The 14,421-nt window shown below is 40.2% G+C and overlaps 1 protein-coding gene across 2 annotated transcripts in view; it reads right to left on the bottom strand.

Annotated features, from left to right (window-relative positions):
- Positions 1-14,421, bottom strand: part of CTNNA3 (catenin alpha 3) — a 429,736-nt gene that overhangs the window by 157,922 nt on the left and 257,393 nt on the right. For both annotated transcript variants that reach the window (XM_063164177.1, XM_063164176.1), the window contains exons 8-9: positions 12,028-12,108; positions 6,916-7,068 (exon numbers count right to left, since the gene is read on the bottom strand). In XM_063164177.1, coding sequence (XP_063020247.1) covers positions 6,916-7,068; positions 12,028-12,108 — 234 coding nt within the window. The remainder of the gene's footprint in view (positions 1-6,915; positions 7,069-12,027; positions 12,109-14,421) is intronic.

Raw genomic sequence — 14,421 nt, forward strand, 5'->3', positions numbered from 1 at the left:
ACAGACTACAGAGACTCTTAACCCAAATCTTTTTTCATCCTGCAATATATTCTAGGGTGTTTTTTCAATATAACATAATCAATATTCAGACTTAGAAGTACTTGATGCAGTATATGAGGAATGTAAGGCACTGCAGCCTAAAATAACCTCCCTCAGAGGAATGTTTAATGTGACCCTTGGTGCTCACCAAAATACTTCAGCAGCTGAGTGTTGGTTTCATATGTGGGAAGTGTCCAATATCATAGCCCAAGTGGGCAGTTTGATGTGGTTTGGGGTTTTTTCTCTGTGTAGCTAGGACTGTTCTGCTTCCTCCACACACCTGAGTACCTTATTCACATTCAGAACTGAGACACTCTGCTGTGTGCAATTACTGTGCACCTATTTAACCATGGTATCTCAAATCCTTTGCCACTGAATGAGCTTTTCCAGTACCAGTGGTGGCCACAAACCCCAGCTGAGGCTCCTGGAAGTGTGGCTGACACCCCGAGCCTGGGCACATTTAACAGCAGGCAGAAGCTCCAGGCCTTGAGCACAGAGCAGTGAATAAACTCAGCAGAGAGAAAACCTAAGAACACAAGAAAGAAGATATTTAGTTACTACTGTGTCTGGAAATATTATCACCCCAGAGCTGGTATGGTGTTCAGTCTTCCCATCTCACTGATGCTTTGTACCTCACTGAATTTATATCCATGCTTCTGAATTGTATTACTTTGCTATGTTATAAATCAATTTTTGAAGGAAGGCCCTAACTTCCAAATGCTAACTCAGAAGGGAGATTTGCAGGAGATCTCACTGCTCAAGCTAATTTACAAAGGTCACTGGCCTATGAGGATACTGTTTGTTTCTTAAATGACAGTGTGAGCAGTGAGCCAGTGGAGCAGCAATTTAGCTTAGCTCAATTAACATTTCCTATTTAGGGAGGGGGAAGAAGCATCTTCTTTCTCAAGACTTCTTGTTCCTATTAGAGAATTCTTCCTTTTCAGATTAAAACAGAAACCACAGGAAATCTCTCTTGATATTTTAAGCAGTACTTCTAATTTCCATACCAAATTCACTGTTGGATTAACCTCTGTGAGAAGATGAACTTTTGTTTTTATAATATCCAACTCAGTCCATTGTGTTTATATACAAAACATTTCATAATATACTCTTCAAGCATCCTTGATCTTTCAAAAACAGATTAAAACCTGCCCTCATAGAGGATATGACTGATTAAAATTGCTATACAAAGTGTAAGGAAATGGAACATAATGCATGTCTCAAAACAGACCAGCAGTCAGCTCTCTAGGTACAAATCATCTCACCTCACTTCTGTTCTCTAAAATTAGGCATCCACACTAAACTAATCACTTAGTCATAGAAGAAACAGGCACTTTATGTGATCATGAGAAACCTTCAGAAAATCTTTATCCTGAGTCAACAGTCAATGGGGTAAATAAGGTTTTAAATTGAGAAAAGCCCAACACAATAAAATCTCAGAATACCTGCTTGAATTTGTTTACTTTGAAAGCAGACAAAAGAAGCAAAGCACCGAGAGGAGTGACACTGGTGGGTGGGGAGTACAGGCCTGTATTATTAGTACAGGATCTAAACTGAGCACAGAAGGAAACACTTAAACTGGAAATAACACAAATATCAATGGCTTGTTTTACTTAAAAATGGACTTGCAGCCTAGTTCTGTGATGCTGGCTTGCACAGGGCAGTTAACTTGGCTATCAATCAGAAATCAGGTGGCTCCAGAAATGCAGCCCTGGGCTTGTGGGATGCAAAGCTGTGTTTGGTGTCAGGTACAAACAGGCGACGTGTGTACTTGTGAATGGGAAATGTGTGGAAACCAACAATGGGAGAGCTGTGAATTCTAATAATAACTGAGGAAAACAAAGCATGGAAAAAGGCCTTTGAACCTATCTTTTGTTTGCAATTAACCCTGGTTGATTTAGGAGCATTGGAATTAGGGTGTTAAGCATGTTGCTTTTTGCTTGCATTTAATCCATAAAAAGCTCTGCAATAATAACCTTTTGAAGTATAATTTTAGAATATTACTTGTATCCTTGAAACTATAGCTTTGGAACATATATAAAGGAAATTTGCTTATCTCACACCTTATTGAAGCAGAGAAAAACAGCTTGAGAAAGGAAGATGAACATCACCTCAAGGGTTTATGGTTTCAACCAAAGGGAAGCTGGACATCACTGTTATGGGATTTAGAGTCTCTGCAATTAAAAGGTGGACACACATCTGGGGAGCTGGACCCCACCAGATGGGATTCCTCTTTCTTCTTTGGAAACTGGACCGTCACCATCTGGGGATACTCCTTTGAGATACATCCTGAGAAATTAAAATCACAATAGTGTATAGAATTGTGATGTAATAATTTGGAATAAAAATTGCTGATGAGTAAAAGATTGGAAATAGAAACTGCTGAAAAAAACCTGATGAGTACCCCTATAAATACCTGTAACCATCAATTATCGGTGTGCAGTTGGAGGGAAAACTTCCCCCACTGTACCCAACACTGTATTGCTCACACTTTACCATATTAATTAATAAATTGATTGCTGCTTGAATATTGGCCTAGTCAAGCTTCTCATTCCTAACAGGCTGACAGACAGGAACCTCAGCCCATTCATTCCCTCCTTCCCCAAGCTGCAGACACCTCGCTGCTCACAGCTGGGCACAGCAGAGCAGAGCAGTGACCGGGTTTGTTTTGACCCTTTGTGGTCCAGATTCAGAAACTTTTTTCACCAATTTCTGCAATCAAGTGAAATATTGTGACAGGAAAATTAAACACTGATGGTTTAATCAATATGGCCACAACAGAGTATTTATAACTGAGCCACAGAACAACATTAACAGAGGATATATGAGTGTAAGCAATACCACTGTGCTGATTCAAATTATTGCTCGCTGATTATTTTGAGAATGCAATATCCTCTCTTTTGACATGTTGTTCTGCCTTCACTTTCAAATTACTATTATCAAATTCAACTTTGGTGCAACACTAACATCATCAGTCCAGCTCAACAAGTGCTCTGAAGCCTGGCAAGTGTGTGGTACATGTTCAGCTGGAACACTGCCTGACAGAATAGAGCTGAGGTGCTGTTTTTTATAAGAGGAGACTCACTGAAGTTGAACTCATGACTGGATTCAAGATAACCTACTTTTTTTAAAAACACTTTTTCCTTAATTTGGAGAGAATTAAACTTTTCGCTACACAGGTAATTTCACAGCATGTATCTTTGAGTGCAAGAAGTTACCTTTTTTAAATGAAAAGGAAATAGTCATGAATCTTCCTGATGCTATAAATATCTTTTAGAAGAGCAATGTTAAAATAAACAGGAAGGGACACCCCTGTTTTCATACATGAAAGCAATGAAGAATGAAAGATTTGGACTACTGATTGTACTGAGTATGAGATCCAGGCATGTGGATGCCAGACTCCTCCAAGAATTAGGGTGGCTGAATAACCAGCAAATTCAGACAGATTAGCATCACTTGTTTCAGCCCCAGGAACAAATCAGCAGGAAATTTGCAGAAAGCTGTAAGCCAGGAATTTCTGCGGTATCTGCATTAACTTTTTATAAATTTTGTTTACACATATTTTAACGGGTTATTTGGAGCAGTAAATAAAATAACTGATGAAGATTTGCAAAAGGATGCAATGGTACTAGATGACTAAATGGTAGCAGTGATGAAATTCAGTCTAGAGAGATCAAAAGTGAGTAATTTTGTGAGGAAACAACCAACAGTTCCTGTGATTCTATAAAATATCTTGACTGTATTGATTACCATGCACAGTTCTGCCCTTCCACCCCATGGGCTGCAAGGTGCTGAAAAAGGTACAGGGAAAGGAGCAAGTGGATCCTTTTGTGGCTTCCAAATAAGGACATTTTTAAAAGACCAGGAATACTTTGAAAACAATAAAAAATGAAAGAATAAGTGGCATGGAGAAGGAAAAAAGGGGACTGGTGTTCATTTTCCCTCATGATAGCAGAATTCATAGACAGGAAAAGAAAAGATCATATGTGGGGGTAGTCAGGGTGTGAAAGTCTTCAGCACAGGATGCTCAAGATGCCAGAGGTTTACAGAGGGCTCAGACCCACACCTGGAGCCCTTTACAGGCAGAAATGCACACTGAGAATGCAAATAGGTTTTTTCCTTAGCTTTTGTTCCCCTAGACAAAACCTAGGGATTGCCAGCATCTGAGCTGGTTTCCACCTCTCAAAGCTTGCAACAGCTCTGCTGTGTTGGGCATGCCCCACAAAGGCTACTTGTACCTGACAAGAGAAAAAACACCTTTTTTAATCTGCTAAACAAGGTATTGTGCATTTAACAACATGCACAGTCTTGTCTGCATCACTGGCCTTTGCTCCATCAGCTGGTGCCCACAAGCCACCCAACTCCCTGGGTGTCACAACTACACCTAGATGGTACAGCTTCTCTCATAGCTGGATTTCAAAAGCCTGATGTCTCATCTCCCTCAGCACCAGCCTTCTCTGGTACAGTTACTGTTCTGGGCCTTTTTTGCAACATTTTTCTTAGTTGTTTAGCTTTTAAAATGTTTTAACTACATCTATTGTCTCTTAGTATTCCATAGCCAGGTACATGCCACCCATGATCTGACATTTCAGTACTTAGATTTATTTTCAGTAGCAGAGATGAAGCCCATTTCTGCAATAGCACAACTGACTGGCTTTTGGAGCTGTATTCCAGAACATCCAAGCTGTAAGGGGATTTGTTTGTTGGCTCTTGTGCCAGTGCAGGAAATAAACAAGCAAGGATAGAATGTGAGGCCTCCCCTGCAAACATGCAGCTCATAGCTCATTTAAGAACCTCCTAATAAAATACAATAATGCTGGGCAACTTCCTCCTAAGTTATGGGAATTTTGTACTGGATTGGGTCTTGAATTTCACCTGTCATCCAACTCCACATTTTACAGAGAGCTGCCATATTTCTCTCACTTACATGACGCTGTCAGAAATTACTGAATTTTTCTTAAAAATTAGATAAATCTGTTTATCTCCACAAAGCCCTTTTGTGGCCACTTGCTTAGCTGATAGGTTTTTTTCATTTTTTTCTGTTTTACCTCAGATAGGCTCACAGTTGATGCATGCAGTACAACTACCACCTAATTAATTTGCTGGAGAGTTTAGCAGTTGATATATACAGTTTATCAAAAAGCCATCAATCAAGCTCTTGCTTAGAGATACTGGTAAGGGCATTAAAGCAATGTAAGCAACTTTGAAGTAAGATACTTAGTTCTACTAGATATCCAGAAGATAACATAAAGTAAAATTGTAGTTAATTTGAATAGCAGCCCATGATATAATCCCCAGTAAAGTGACATTTGGAACAACTAATTCAACAATAGGAGGTGGCACTGTGTAAGGTCTCTCTTTAGAAGTAAGTTTTCTTCACTGTAGGCAGCACACTGAGTCACAGCATAAATATAAACATGTACACACACCCTGTGCATTCACACATGCAGCAAGATCAGGCTGTGGATTTTCCAGGCAGTGAATCTGTGCAGCCATCAGTCTCTCCAACCACACACCCACACTCGTGGCCAGCTAGCTCCTGCATTTGGGACACAAATTCAAACCCATGAAAGAAAATGAATACTGGATTTTATGCTTAGGTCTTCTAAAATGAATCATGATTTGAGTATTTCAGCTGGACTCAGAAATTCTGTCAAGTTATTTGGTCTTCAGTGATCACCTGTTCTTTCTAAAAATGAAGTCACTTCAGGATGGTTTAGCTTCAGTATTAAAAATCAGAAAAGCCTGCAACATTGAGTTTGTGTTTCAGCTGTCATTTGATTTTGCAGCATAGTCAAAATCAGATACTCTTGTAAGTCAAAAACAACAACTTTTCTTATTCTGTAATCACATGGCCATGAAGAGAAATGTAAATGCAATACCCTATTTTTACTTTAGCTCTTTACCTACTCTTCTTTCATTATCTCTAGGTCACTCAAGATTAATTATTAATTCTGAGCCAAATAGTTTTCCTAAGTAAATTTTCAGCTGCAGAGTGAATTCATTGATTTTTTCCCATCTTTGCATTACTGCACACGAAAGCACCAAAAGCTAAAAAAACCCCACAAAAATTACTAATGCATTCCTTCCAGGCACTTGAGATGATGCTGCTGTGAATTTTTGACTTTAGTATTCCAGCAGTGTTCCAAGCTCCAGTTCAGATGAGTTTAGGTCAGTGCATATTTAGGCACATTTGCAGGACTGATTGTCCAACAAATGAACATCTCCTCCCAGCTGTATCTGCAAATCTCTTAGTGCTGGAGAAGCATCATTTGTAAGCAGTAAGGAAGCAGATCAGTCAGAAATGAATGCTGAGTCTCCAGTGTGTGCAGGGGATTCATTCAGCATGCAGGCAGGAGCTGGGCTCACTGGTTCCTGGGGTCCTTTCCAACCCAGAATATTCAGTGACTGCAGTGAGCTCCTGCCTGAGCTGGGTCAGAGCCCACTGCCCCTTCAGCAGATCACAGGTCACAGAGTGTCCAAGGGAGAAAGCTGGCCAACAACTGGCACTAACACAGTGCCTCCTGCTCTTTGGGCAGCAGGATCAGAACACTGTGAGCTAATTCTCCCAGAAACACATTTAGTCAAATTCCCACTGAACACCTTGGTGAAAAGGCTTACACTGATTTCTCAAATTACAATTCCACACCATCTAATTTCTGTGCAATGAAATACTATGCAAGGACAAAGCACTCTGTCTCACTACATACCATTATAAGGAAATGGAGTACATTTACTATTACCCAAGGCCACTTATTTATTCCTTCCTGAAATGCCAGCCTTAAACATTTTTTGATATCTGCCAGCAAAGGGAGTGTTCAGTGGCAAGTCCCTTACACCATATATTCCAAACAAGTGCAATTCCATCCAACATACCTCCACAAGCCTGCTGGTGTGTTCTCGAAATATAGCAGCATATTCCTTTATTTCTTTCTCTCTTCCATTTTTAGCAGCTTCAATGAGAACCAGCAGAGGAACAGTGGTGTCTAAGAAGGAGTCTGAGATGTGATCTATAATGGCTTTCCTGAGCTGGAAAAGAAAGCAGTACATCAGTACCTGCTAACTGAGCATCCATTAAAGCCTGCTGGAATTATTGTCCCCTCCTGTTTGTACCAGACACATCCACACTGTATTCATGCATTATTTACACCATGGGGCTGAAACCTATGGCAGCTACAATTCATGCATTAAACACAGAAAACTGGATTTAATCCTAAGGAAAGCTTTAATATGCCACTAGGTAAATATGCCCCTTTGTAAGTGTTTGTACAGATCCATAAAACACTACATCATATACTGCTTCTCTTGAAATCAAGGGAGCCAAACAAATATTCCCCTTCCCTGATGAATAGGCTACTTAAGTGATTGCACATGTGAAAATTAGTTAGCCCAGACCTCATCTCTCCTGGGTATTCTCCCTTGTAATTCAGATGCCAAGGGAGAAGGCTATTTAATTTTACAAAGAAAATATTAATTCAAACATGTTTGTACTCACGAAATAGCTACATCCCGTGATTTCATAATTGCAAAATTACCCAAGTATTTTCTTTCTGGGAAACACAGTCTGGTTTGCAGAATGGCAGCCTTCATGGTAATTATGTCAGTGAGATTACTGACTGTGCCACCTGATAATGTATTAATAGAGCAAGAAGATCTATAAATGAGGCTGGAGTTCAATTTTCTCTGCTTAAATTAATTGTTCTTGAACTTCTAACTTAAATTATTCAAGAAGTATAACATTCTGCTATAAATTACGTGTCTTAAATTAGCTTCCCAGCAGCTTGTAACCAATCACTGGGCCATTACTTACTTAAGAGGTTATTTTGCATGTTACCTACACATGGCAGCTGTTCATTCAGACCATGCAGCAGTGCAGCAAACATACCAACTGGAACAATACATGAAATACAGCTTAATTATCAAATGCACTGAATCTCCCTCTCCAAATCCAGTGTTTTTACAATAGATAGAAAAGATATGGATTGGAACAGAAAAGGACACTAAATGTTTTTAAGCTCATCACACTGTTGCCAAAGTACTGTTTTCACTTGGTGTTTTGCTCCAATGTATCTCTGTGAAAACTCAGTAGAAGTAAAAACTCCTACCATGAGAAAAACAGAAAAAAACCCACAATCTTTTTGATGCTCTGCTGTGTTTGAGGTAGAGCAGTGACCATGCAGAGCAGAAAGAACAGTGGAGAAATCTGCTGATTACCAGACAAGATCTGAATATGAATTCCACCACTAACTTTTGGATAGCCTCACTGAAAGCCAGCTCTCCTTGACTCACCAGAGGGACACAAACCTTCCACACAAACACAGCAATCCATGTTTGGAATGGTTTCTTTGTCTAACCTACCATAGCCCATCACATTAGGATACACTGTCTGGATACACTGCATGTTCTCCAAAGTCATTTACAAATACAGAGGCTGTGGGATTCCAACACAAAATAGGATTTCTTACATTCTCAGCTTCATTCAGGCTGAAATTAAACACTAATAAACTATCTTAGAAACTTTCACTACCAGAAATAAAATACATCAAACCTCCAGTCCTGCCAAGTTACCCACTAAGACTTCTCTGTTGTAAAGGCTCCACTGAAGAAAACAGATATTCTTGCCTGTTTAAAATTAGGTACATAAATGTGACCTTGGAGAGTCACAATTTAAAAATTAAGATTTCAATTTACAAAAAACAACAACAACAAGTGGAACCATCATATCCATGGCCAATGACTGATTATCTCCAGCAGAAATGTTCTGGAGCTCTGTACAGCCCAGAGTGCAGGACTTTCACAGCCTTAGCACACTGTCACTACAACAACCTCAGGCACATTTGTGGTGAGCTTGAGATAGCCAATTTCAAACCAGCAGCCTAGTTTTATCTCTCATTGCATAAGTCTTTGCTACAGCTTTTCACTGGTTTTCTTGGCTTAATTAACCTTTCACACAGAAATTATCATTACTGTTTCGTTCTAAGAAATGCTCTACCCTGCAATTACACAGCAAATTGCATCTTCTTCAAAAAACAAAGATAATGCTGTGTCTTTGCTGAACACAAACAAGTCTGAAATTATGTTCTGTTGTGGTTCTGCAAAGAATACATGAAGCTGGGAGTTGCAAAGGATGGCTTGTGTAGCATTAAAGAACAAAGAAACACAACATAGAAGAAAAAAGGAAAAGACAAAATAAAAAAGTAATATCTGAGGCAATATCTATTTCTTTTCATGCTAATTCTAAGGAGCATCTCTTCCATGACTCAGTAAGTCTGTTTCTGACTCTGGCCACCTGTAGGGCAAAATGCTGAAAGCTAAGCAGGCAGAAGGGAGGCAGATGAACAAAGGACAGCACCAGCAGTGCCAGCACGCAATGCTAGGGCAGTTAGTGTGCTATAATTAAACTTCTTCTCGTATTTTTAAGTGAAATAGACACAAGTAGAAGAGGGAAAGGAGGGAGAGGATGATGTCTGACAAATTGTTTTCTTCTGAAGATGCAAGGTCTTACCCTTTGAGCAGACTGTTACAGAAGCATGGACAATTTTTGGCCAAATGCATTAAAAAATAACACAGGAATATATCATTTATAAAACATGGGGCATAAGATTGTCAAAAACAGTGAGGGTAGAGAAAAAAATGCCAGCAGCTGTTTGCAGCACTATTCACCATCAGTACTGATGAGCAGAGAAAACTCTGTTTGCCTCCACTCACCTCTTGCCTTACTACACTACCCTGGCAGAAGTCCTGGGCAAAGCTCAGAGCAGTTACTGCTGAGGGATCTCCCTCTCCCCTTCCAAAGGGGAGCCAGGAAGGCCATGTCCTCTGTGTCCAGAAACAGCTACCCACGATGAAGAAGTTACATAAAAATACAAGAATATCACCAGGATCAACATTTATTAAACCAGCCAGAACTGCAGAACAAGCACAGGAGACACATCTGTGCAGTCCACTCATGCTGCACTGGGAAAGAACTGGGGGGCAAGAACTGAGTATGGTAATTTCACATAATTACACATTGGAATGGATAGGCAATTCCTTCCTAGATATCTGTAAGCTCTCCTCAGCAGGGAAGCAGTGATCCAGGCAAAGCTGCACATGCAGAAATGACACACACATGTCCAGCACAATACAGGTACAAATCAAAAGAAAGCTGAGCAGCTTAGAATCCCCACAAGTACTGGCCAAGCTCCTGAAATGAGTGCAAGTAAGTTCCCTTGAAAAGCTGGAGAGTTTCTACAGCTCCCAGAAGATCCTGCTCTGGGGACAGCTACTGTAGCCTTCAGCCTTGCTTCACTCCCCTTGCTGGGATGTGCAGAGGTGCTCCAAAGGGCCCCTGGCATCACCCACAGCCAGGCTGCTGCCTGGGACAGCACCTCTCTGATGGGGCACTACTGAAGAGATCTTAAAAATACAGCTTTATAAGGTCTCATCTTTAACCCAAATTTTGCAGAGGCAGTCCCAGTGAGGACTGAAAGCAGAGTACACTTCAGAGCACAGCCCTGAAAGCACTGAGAGTGCCTGACACAAAGCCAGTAAAGGTACACACGGCACCATTGAAAATACAGTATTAGGAAAGCTGCAAGAGTAGAGCAAACAACACTTTTCATGTTTCTTGTAAAATTGCTGGGAGACAGAGTAATGAATGTCTGCATGTGAAAGCAAATAAGACTCTACTGCAATATCTGCAAGCACAAAATTCACAATTTCATGTCTCCCAGAACAGGAATTAGGCATGCAGTAAACACTCTTCCTAAAACAATTCTTATGCAATTCATATGTATGAACATAGAATTGGAGGAAAGATATAAAATATTTCTCATAAATGCTTTCCAGTGGAAAAAAATGTCAAGCAGCACAGAGCTGTTCTGGTAAAAGGAAATTACTGGTTCTAGATTGACTATAAATTGGGCATGATTACATTCAGCCTGAACATTTTCCAAAGGTTTACAGAAAGACACAAATTGAATCAGTTAACAGCTTTTAACCACTGTAACAGAGTCAATAAAGTGTTTTAAGCTGGAGTTTAATTAACTCATGGAAGGAAATGAATGGAAGGGTTCCTAGACACACTGAGCTGGTGATGCAGGTCTCTGCACTGAACACATCTTGGACAGAATGTAAGCAGACACTGGATAGCTACTTGGTTGCAAACACTGTATTTATATTACACTCTTCTCATTTTTCGAGGCCTCCCCTGGCTAATTATGGGAGCAGGAAGGAATTTATTCCTCATCTTGAAGCACAGGCTGGCTTGCAAGACTGAACCCAAAGCTGGGAGGGACAGTCTTCCACCAGGGAAATGATCCTCAGCCCAAGCTGCAGACAGGCTGAGAGAGGTGTGCTCATGTTCTCTGTAAACTTTCATGCACTTGGCTGGGGCAGCCTGGCTCAAAGAACTACTGACTCTCTAGGGGTTTTCTTTTTGAAAGGGCACACTATACACATCCAGCATTTTCTGCAGTTTTCTCAAAGATATTTATTACAGAGAAAGGGTATAAACACAGATGATGTCCACTGCTAACCTTCTGCCCTTCACTGGTCCACGTCTCACACTGGTTTTAGGACACTGGGATGTGAAATGGGGGGTACAGTGTGGACTGGGCATTCCAGGGACCCTCCTGTGGGGTGAGAGTTCTCACAGCTGTAAACACCCACACACACATAGTGACTCTGTAGTTCCTCCAAGGTGTCTGTTCCAACAACCTGTAATAATTCAAGCTTATTGAAAATTAAACAAATCCTGATGGCTAGAGTACATTGCTGATATATATCTACAGCAAATATATTTAGACATGCATACATACAGATATATTCAGCCAGGATCAGCTGGCAGGGTTTTCTGCCAGAGTTTTGAAAACTGGTAGATAAATATTCTGTGGAATGTGCAACTGTCTTCAATACATTTTTATTATGGAAAAGCAAATATTCTTTTCAAAACACATAAACTGAAAATAGCAAATTGGAAAAGAATGCCTCAAGACCAGGTCTCACCTGCCTGCGGAGGTCTCTGGTCCTCTTGCACATACTGTCTATGGCAACATTCAGGGCATTGCTCCTCTCTGCCTTGTCAGTCTGCAATGAGAGGGACAGAAAACAATCAGTGCTGCCTGGGACCCCTCAGCAAGCACATCCTTTGTGTCCCCAGAGCATTTGGTAAGTCACACATGCTGAAGGATTTTTCAAATTTTTCATACATTTCAAGAGCCAGTACCACAATGTTCACAGAATGCCAATTTGTGATGTTAAGCATAATTTGCTGAATCAAAACATGTGCTTTAGAAGCAGTATACAGGAACAAAATAAACACTTCTTAACCTCTGAATTGCTGTAATACTCCCAGTGTAATCAACAACATGAACAGAATTATGATGATAGTGACGACGATGATGATGATGATTATTAATAATAGTAATAAAAACAATGACAACAGTAATATTTATGGCAATCCATTAATACCCTATTCACGTGAAAAATAATGCTCTCTGTCTACAAACAGTGTATAAATTCAGGTGCCCACAAGGCAGTGTGGTTATGCTGTTGTCTGTAGTGTCCATTTTCCTTCTGTAAAACAGAATGGATGGGTTTCAAAATGTCCAAGCTGGTGCACTGCAAACACTGCCCATGAAAGGGCAACCTCTTCATCCCACAGCACACTCAGCCTCAGCATCCAGAAGATTGAGCTCTTGAGATATTTGAGAGGTCTGAAGAGAACCAGTTTTACTTTGTAAACAATTTGATTTTTTTTATTTCCCCCTAAAGCAAAGTGCTTCTATCATGGTTGCCTATTTGAAAAGTGTACTTCACCCTTCACTCAGCCTTTTTTCCCTGCACCATCACCATAATATTTCTGTGCCTACTAGCTGGTTAGGATTGTTTTTTTCCTGTTAGTACAGAAACAACATGAAAATACAAAATGTGTGATGAATTTTGCTTGCCTAAAGCAAGCTATCACTGCTGACTGCCTTGGACTGCCCTGGCCTAAAGGAAGGAACCACAAACAGTGGTGTTTACACACAGCCAGCACACATGACGTTTCCAGCACAAAGAACCAGGCTCTCATAAATGCTGAGCAATAGCTATGAACAATGACCACAGCATCTACCAAACACCAGAAGTCTTTATTATGGACATGCCTGTGTTATTTTATTAATCACATTAAAATTATTATGGAAGTAGTAATATCATGAGTACAAGCTCATTATACCAAGAGTACAAGCTTATTATCTATGTATCAGACTTCAACCAGAATTCTTCCCTTACTAAAGAAACCTGTGAACAGGACAATATGCTTAATATTAAAACTAAGACTAGAGGTGGCAAGAAAAGAACTCTTACATTAAAATGGAATGTGCAATGGCATAAATGCCTTGAAATTACTGGCACATTCTATATCAACTGAAAGGAAAAATCACTTTAAAAACTGGACTAGTATTTTCAGGGAGATTTAGAAAATCTCCTATGATTTCTGTCTCTGAACTGGCTATAGCTTTGCAGTGAATAGATGATCAAAACCAGGTCCTGGAGAAAGGTCTGAACTTCACCTTAAAACCCTCAAGGAATCCCTGGGGGTGGATACTCACTTTTGTTCCACAGCAATGCCATCATTTCAGGTACCAAGGCTTGCACAGGAACCAAAGTAAATAATGACTCCTCTATTATGCTTTGCAAGCTCTTGTCAACCTTGACAACAAAATGATCCCTTCTGAACTGCCAGGTAAACAGGGCCAGGAAAAACTCAGTGGATACAACTCAGCTTATGCCTTTCAGACCACAAACTGCACTGGCACATCCTTTGAAAGTTTTATATTTAGAGCCTATTTTTCTATAAAGACAAAATCATTGTAAAATACTGGGATATTTTTCAAATTCCCTGGTAATCTGTAACTTCAAAGGTGGCCACTAATGATACAACTGGCTTTCAGCTAACCTAAACCTTTGAAGCAGCTATTCTGAAATAACCTCAGGCAGCAAGTGGCATAAAATATTGAGCAGTGAACAAGACAAAAATACTTTATTTTCAAATTCTTAACATAATGTCTAGAAAGCAAATCTAACTATACATGAAGTTATTCTTCACCTCATGATTTCCCTAAGAAATAAAACACACTACAAATGCACTGTAAATGCAGCTTCAGGCTGTAGAATATGGAAAGTCCAGACTGCAGGTAACCTCATTACTGCAGACTCTCATTCTTCCCTGAAGAAACTTAAACATCAAAAACCTCGCTCTTGTGTTTGGATAAATCCTACTTGCAAAGGCTTCTAAACCATGAGCAGTGTTTTGCAGCCAGGGAACAGCTGGCTACAGAGTCTCCTGTGGGAACACTCTGGAACACCAGCGGCCCCATCTGCCTCCTCCTGCCTCTGCCAGGTGAAGCCCCCTGG

The sequence above is a fragment of the Melospiza melodia genome, chromosome 9 (assembly GCF_035770615.1).
Source record: "Melospiza melodia melodia isolate bMelMel2 chromosome 9, bMelMel2.pri, whole genome shotgun sequence".
In the NCBI taxonomy this organism is placed as follows: Eukaryota; Metazoa; Chordata; class Aves; order Passeriformes; family Passerellidae; genus Melospiza; species Melospiza melodia.